General features: G+C 36.0%; 1 protein-coding gene across 1 annotated transcript in view; it reads right to left on the reverse strand.

Moving 5' to 3' along the window:
- LOC110460761 (sodium/glucose cotransporter 4-like) overlaps positions 1 to 1,765 on the reverse strand; it is a 34,968-nt gene extending 33,203 nt beyond the window's left edge. Inside the window, exon 1 of the mRNA XM_021513876.1 lies at positions 1,594 to 1,765. Within this exon, the coding sequence (XP_021369551.1) occupies positions 1,594 to 1,689 (96 nt within the window). The 5' untranslated portion in view covers positions 1,690 to 1,765. The remainder of the gene's footprint in view (positions 1 to 1,593) is intronic.
- Between the last annotated feature and the right edge of the window lie 6,098 nt (positions 1,766 to 7,863).

The following is a 7,863-nucleotide window of genomic DNA, read 5'->3' on the forward strand; positions in this document are numbered from 1 at the left end:
GTAACGTCACAATCAAATCACAAGAATGTGTTCCTTTGTGTTAGTTTTTTAAGAGTAAATGCGGCTTTGACGAATCATCCTACGCAAACTTTTCTTCTGAATAACGTTATATTCAGACAGGTTTACCAGATTTGTTCTACTGTTGATAATGGAACGAGTTGTTGGCTAAGAACCTCAGGGTGATGTGCGCGATCTAAATGTCACACTCGGTATATGAGATTTGTCTTTGTTATGAAAATGAGACAATCGATAGAAATAAGTGACGTATACATTTTATTGTTTCCTCATGTCTAACTGGAAGTTTAGGTTTTACAACACATGACTATCCAAATGACTTTTCGAAGTAAAATTTCCAGAACATAAGGAGAAATTACCTTCAGCCGAGAATTAGCATTATATTTCTGTGAATAAAATTCATGCCTTCATCAAAATGCATATCAATTATTTAACTGGTAATTGATATGGTTTGTAAAATTATATTTCATAAGTTTTGTACACTGAAGTTTTCCCTGCTAAACGTTAAACGTTGAGGATAGACATAACTGATTTAGCCGTTGTCGTATAACGTGCAGGTGGAGTATTGTGCTGGATGTCTTCGGGATGGTATTTCAATAAGGTAGCACTCGAAGTCGACATTAGATCCAAGCTATCGCAAGGAGGCACTTACAACCAACATGTAATATCGATTTCAGCACATGCATGCTGTAGATTACACACATGGACGCCTGTTCTCAAATTACCTTGTTGATATGACACTAAACTCAATAAAAAACAAAACCATAACACATTTTCCCAAGCCAAATGTAAACACTGTGGAATGTTTATAGATAACACACTTTAAGCGTCCCTCCAGGCACTGCTACATTATTTTTTCGATATATTTATAAGTCAGATATTCCGATCGTCTTCGTCATCTCGATCGTTGTTTCATAAATCTCGAAATAATGAAGTGAGAGTTAATCGAACAATCTGTAATAATGAAACTTAAGAGTTAATCGAACAATCTAGAATAGCGAAGTGAGAGCTAATCGAACAATCTAGAATAGTGAAGTGAGAGTTAATCGAACAATCTAGAATAGCGAAGTGAGAGTTAATCGAACAATCTAGAATAGCGAAGTGAGAGTTCATCGAAAAATCTAGAATAACGAAGTAAGAGTTAATGCAACAACTTCTTAAATACATGTCATTCCATAGCATACAGAACATTCTGGAACATTCACCTGTTGTGTATGTGACCAGGTGTTTATACACTGGACAGACCAAATTTGTCCCTACACATACATCCATTGATAAAGGGAAAACCAAGTAAAGCAGTGTACAGGTCAAACATACGTTATATACGTCTAAAATTCGTTCTGCTTGGTGAGTGTTTAACGTAACAAGCTCAGATGTCTCGATCATTTATTAATGTTTATATTTAAATCACTCACATTCAAACCCATGTTCCGAGGGCTTTTTAACAACAACTAAACGACAGAGCTTCGTGTATTTATACTGGCCTATGGCAATATTTGTGTATAACAGTGCTTCTCCAATCCCATACACTACATAGGGAACGTTAAGTCTCCTGTTCTAATAATACATTAAACTTACCCATAATCCAACGAACAGAACTAATATGAAATAGACGATTATGACGATGAAATCCCCATAATGTAGAAGAGTGCCGGAGACTTTGTCCTCTGCCATGCTCCACGTTAGTGCAGTGGGGTCCGACAGGTTACAAGTGTAGGGATCTGATTATGAGGCGTCGTGTATGAACACAGCTGCTTAAAGCGACTGTAACGGTAAAGATCATTGTCTAAAATATAATGAAACGTAACATATTTAGAAAAACAAGCTATAAAACTTATGCTTACAGACACTTTCTCTTAATTACACGAATTGAAAGTGTCTATACGCGCATTTGATAATAATTGGAAAAAATATATAAAATTGTAAATTATCCTCGTGTTATGGGTTTCCGCGCACTTAAAAAGCAGCCGCGATTGCGTACTCATATCGGTAAAAAAAAAAAACTGTTCAAATTACTGATGACCGTCATAGACATGTGTAAAATCAACTAATGGAAACAAAATCTAGCAACATGAAACTGTAGTAATAAAACAAGCATTTTATTTTTCAACAAATTTCAACACAGTTTCGAATTTGATTCAGTGTTCAAAGAGCGACAACTCGAATGACAAAAAGAATTTGGAAGTTAACGGCAAAACATGATTTACATTTCTTTGCAAACGATGTTTACCGATATGAGAATGTCTCCATCGCTCTTCGGTAGTGAGACAAGTTGGCGAGGTGATGTGGCCTCATTTTCATGAAAACTTTCAAAATTCATCACACAACGTGAACAGGTCTTGTCCTTTACAATACATCTATCGATACATGTAGCTGTATACCTTTACCAGGATTGGCTGGGCATTAATATTTACAGTAGTGTTAATTTTGTTCTGCACTCCTGGAATATGTAATGAAAATTAAAATAAAAACACTCAGAAACGCGGTTATAGCTGTTCGATTGATTTCAGGTACCAATATAAACAAGTGTTGATTCTAGAGTGAGGCCTTACGGTACTACCGCGTAGTAATAAAGGTAACAATATAAACAAGTGTTGATTCTAGAGTGAGGCCTTACAGTACTACCGCGTAGTAATAAAGGTAACAATATAANTCCGGAAAAGTTGATAATCTTAAGGAGCTGTTCCTTTATACAAAATTGCACATTCAAATATACCATTCATTGAAAGAACTGGAATTCCTTAGGGATTGATAAACCCTTACATTGTATATATGAAAATGGTTTCAATATCCTGTACCTTTGCCACATCTTGAAAATTAAACTGAAAATGTAGTCCGAAATTCAATATTGTTTCCCGTATTTTGAACAGACACTCCTTACCTTACACTGGACCTGGACAGTAATCCAAAAACACTTGTATCCATTATGAAGGATACACTCAGACTGGGCTATTGAGAATCTTGCCTGGTTATGATTGGTTCTGCAGTGTAGGGTAGGTAAAAAAATTGTCCAGGTGAACATTTTTTACTCAACTTTTCTGTTTTGTTCGAGTTGGGAAGCATGCAGTAAGCCAGTTATTGCATGATTTCTCGTCACTCGGGACTTATTACACCCTCGCTTCGCTCGGGTGTAATAAATCCCTTGTTACTCGAAAACCATGCAATAACCTTTACTCACAGACCACCCTCCGCTGACAGTGTCTATCGGTGTTGATATAGTATGGCCTTATTCAGGCCTTTAATATATCTACACGCTATTTGGGCATATATATTAACTAGCTTTAGTTGGCTTCATATATAAACCTACCGTTGTTAGCTTGGTCTGTATCACATTTGAAAGAGGTGCTGGGTGTTAGAAATGTGCTGATTGATGTATGGGCTTTTTCAGATGTTAGTTGTATGGACCGGGTTGGTGTTGGGGACTATTTGTGGGAGGGAGATGGATAAGTAGTTGGAGGATATTTGGTTGTTGTTGTGTTTACTTTTATGTGTATAAGATCATGTTGCCATATGTTTTAACTTATTATAGATTGTAATTGCTTGGTTAGGATGTTATATTACTCTTATTGGCTGTGTCAGATAAACCGATATNAATTATAGAGTGAGGGCTTACGGTACTACCGCGTAGTGTTGATTCTAGAGTGAGGCCTTACGGTACTACCGCGTAGTATTAAAGGTAAGAATATAAACCAGTGTTGATTCTAGAGTGAGGCCTTACAGTACTACCGCGTAGTATTAAAGGTAACAATATAAACCAGTGTTGATTCTAGAGTGAGGCCTTACAGTACTACCGCGTAGTNTGGTAATACAGTTCTATCCTATTTTATATCCACCGTTTAAGCTTTGAACATTCTAAAAACGGCGTACCGCTTCAGATTGTACATCGCCCCGAGGTGGTACATATATATGTATCCATTTGTAGGAACTCATGTATACATATATATGAGCGGGTAGATATAAGATTGCTGTGGGTTGGCAGACTCGTTCGTAAACGGTACTACCCGCACGTGGTCAGAACACATACGTTGCAGCATTCTTATATCAACCGTAGGTGAAATGTTTTATACTTTAAAGAACCATTGTTTGAATTTGGAAACCCAATGCTCTGTCTTTGATATTTATGTCAGCAGCATCTTAAGCTATGGTGCAGAAATATGGGGGTTTCACAAAGCTCCTGATATAGAGAGAGTTCATTTGAATTTCTGCAAAAAAGTCCTTAGAGTATGTAAATCTACATTCAATGATTTAGTTTATTGTGAATTGGGTAGACTACCATTAATTGTTACAAGAAAGCTAAAAGTATTCAAATATTGGTTGAAGTTGACGAAATCTGATAATTTGATATTAAAAACTTGTTATGATGAATGTGTCAACGTGAATGATCCTTGGATTTGTAACATTAAGAATGAATTAACTGCCCTAGGTCTTGGTTATATTTTTGAATCGAATCTACCATTGGTAAACACTTTTGAAATTATTGAACACAGATTGAAAGATGTTACTAAGCAAAATATGTTGGCAAAGATAGCAGCTTCATCAAAAGGTAGACTATATCAATATCTTATAGACAGTCATAGTATTCAGTTTTATCTCCGTAAACATATTGAAACAAAATACAAATATATGTTAACTAAATTTAGAACGTCGTCTCATCAACTGAATATCGAAAAGGGTAGACACAATAATATCATTCGCAGAAATAGAAACTGTAGCAAATGTGATTTGGGAGACGTCGAGGACGAATTTCATTTCATTTTTGTATGTCCTTTTTATAATGATTTGAGGTTAAAGTATATAAAGAAGTATTATTATAAGAGTCCCTCTGTTTACAAACTTGTCCAACTTTTATCTGTAAATAATGTCAAAGAGTTGTCAAATCTAGGTAAATATTTATATCTAGCCACTAAGCGGCGAAATTGATTAATTAGCTACACGTATTTATAATTTTTGTGCTTTTGTATTATGTTCTTTGTTTAGTTTGCACTTGTATGCTTATAGTCACTCTCCTATAACATATATACATGTACAATATATCATGATTACTTTGTACCTATAAGTCTTAAGACTTTTGGTGAATAAAGAACTTGAACTTGAACTATACTTTAATAAATGTTTTATTGTTTTTTGTAAGTTTAAGTTATTTTGTTTATTATTATGAGTGATTGGATATTGTCATTATTACACTATTAACTGTGTTAGATAAACAGATATTGATTATTAGTTCATTATTTGTTTATCCCGTTATTCCTACCTAACTAATAGGTCCATATAGCACCATTGGCCTCCCTCCTTTACCCGCGCTAACCTAGTGGGGTTTGACGCCGAATGAGCGAGAGGACCTATTTTACGGGTCGTATTATACAGTTTATAGTGGTGATACAGTTCTATCCTATTTTATATCCACCGTTTAAGCTTTGAACATTCTAAAAACGGCGTACCGCTTCAGATTGTACATCGCCCCGAGGTGACACATATATATGTATCCATTTGTAGGAACTCATGTATACATATATATGAGCGGTTAGATACTAAGATTGCTGTGGGTTGGCAGACTCGTTCGTAAACGGAACGATTGATTGATTGATTGATTGATAGGTTTTACGTCCGCTTCACTACCGGATGTATCGGTTATCCAGCAGACGAACGTAAACGGAACTCAGCTCACCTGTATTTATACCCTCTGTAACCCACGTGATCGGATCCATCTGTATCTCCATCACGTTTTACGTGGATGTAATTGTAGCAAGACTCTTTTCGCCTAGATCTACTTTCGCTTTCCATTACAAAGGCTACATGGTTAATCCTCACCAGTGAACGACTTGCGCGTCCAACTGTTACAAAATGTTTATTTTTTTTTCAGCGACATTGAACCGAAACCATAAGTGAAAACGATTATCTACAATTGGTTTGTATCATGTTCGCTGACAATAGAGTGTACTACTTGATGGTTAGTGAAATGAGTCTCAATTCTACAGTCATAGCTACCCCGGCCATTACCCTCTCCACGGGCTAATATTTCTCCCACTAGCAGACAAATATGTAGTCAAAAAGGAATTTGACAGAGCCACTAATTTTTCGGATGATGAGTATTTTCAATTATGCTAGACTTTTACAACGCTTTACGGACCGTGAGAACTGTAAATGTAGATAAAACAACTGAGCACGTGTTGCTGAACATATAACATTACAACAAATTAAGAATATACTAATTATATGTATATTTACCAGTGCAGCAAGTAACACTTCTATGACTCTCATACAACACTTACCAGGGAAACAGGTGATCTCACAGTGGCGGGCAGGGGCGGAGTGAAGTGGGACGACAGGGGCGACAAATCTAAGGGAGAGATGACGCATGCGCCACCCAAACACTTACACAAATCCAGTTTACAGCACGTGCATATATTTTCACTAGTAGGTGATATTTCCTACCATGTATTCCCGGTTATATCACCCCCCGCTCTCTGAGGTGGAACCCGGCTTTTTCTGTTTAGTCCTTTAAAATTCTACAACAATTACTAAATTATGCAAACATTTTGTTAGCAATCATGGAAACTAATATGTAGCATAATATGCTAATGAATATTCATGAGGGTGATGCGATCGATATGATGATATATATACCCATCATCTTTACACAACAGCGAGCTAAAGTCTGAGGCTTAAACAAAAAACTGCACCTTATTCAGTATGTATGAAATCCGAACGCAATTTCAAAGATCAATATATCTGATCAATGTAACATTTTATTGTCTATCGCAACAGCGCGCTCCGATAGCCATTTCTGCTCAATGAAACATTTTAATTAAATATAATAAACACAGTTATGTTAACACAACCGTATTTCAAACTTGAAATCGATAACATGACATGCACAAAGTTGTGTATAACATGAAATATTCGTGGGTACAAACTTTCGTGGTTAGCTCGTACGAAATGTATTAATTTTCGTTGTTTGCCACGTACAACGAAATATATCAACTTCTCCGAGAATCATTGGTCTAACACCGTAACACATTTGCGGTATGTTTTAAAATGACAAAGAGTCACACTCATCATGCTTATCTGTTCATGTCAAACAATTAAAATGATTATCACAGAGGTAAAGTAAATATAACTAAGGTGGGAGTACCAGTGTTGACATCATGCTAAGAAACCCCTTTTAGGCCTACCGTTTCACCTTATACATACTTAATTCATCAATAATAAATTATATTTATACAACAGATTTATAGCGAGCGCAGCGAGCGCTTTTTGTATCGTACGCGTATGTTCAAGCCAAAAGTTATATACACATGTAGTGACAAAAACGAAACTACAATACTATGCGATCTTTTTTCTTTACATCGTGCAGAACGGACTTTAAAATGTGCGACGCCCTGATTGGTTATTAATAGATCAGAAGCTAAACAATCGCCGTTTTAAACATCTCTGTGGGAATAAAAAATCTGTTTCAAATCGTATCTTATTTACCTGAACTTTGCAAACATATTCGTTATAGTTTAAAGTGTTTTTTTTCCACTTAAAACGGGTTTGACAATTAAAGTTATCGACGTTTTTGACGAATCAGGTTTCGCAATAAACATATCTGCGGTTTGAAAATCGCGGGCTTCAAAATTTGCCACATTCTGATTGGGTAAAAAAGACCGGAACAGAAAACTTCACCGGGAAGCCTGCAAATACCAAACGCGAGAGGATATATCCGATATCAAATGATCAAGAAGAACTTGGAGTGAATTTAACCAGTTTTGACCTCATCAATGTTTGACTTAAAGGTCAAAAGACAAAATTAACTCAAAAGACTTTCTCATTAACAGATACCAAAGAGTACTAGTCAATGGAGAATCA

Source organism: Mizuhopecten yessoensis, unplaced genomic scaffold (genome assembly GCF_002113885.1).
Source record: "Mizuhopecten yessoensis strain PY_sf001 unplaced genomic scaffold, ASM211388v2 scaffold10479, whole genome shotgun sequence".
Classification (NCBI taxonomy): domain Eukaryota; kingdom Metazoa; phylum Mollusca; class Bivalvia; order Pectinida; family Pectinidae; genus Mizuhopecten; species Mizuhopecten yessoensis.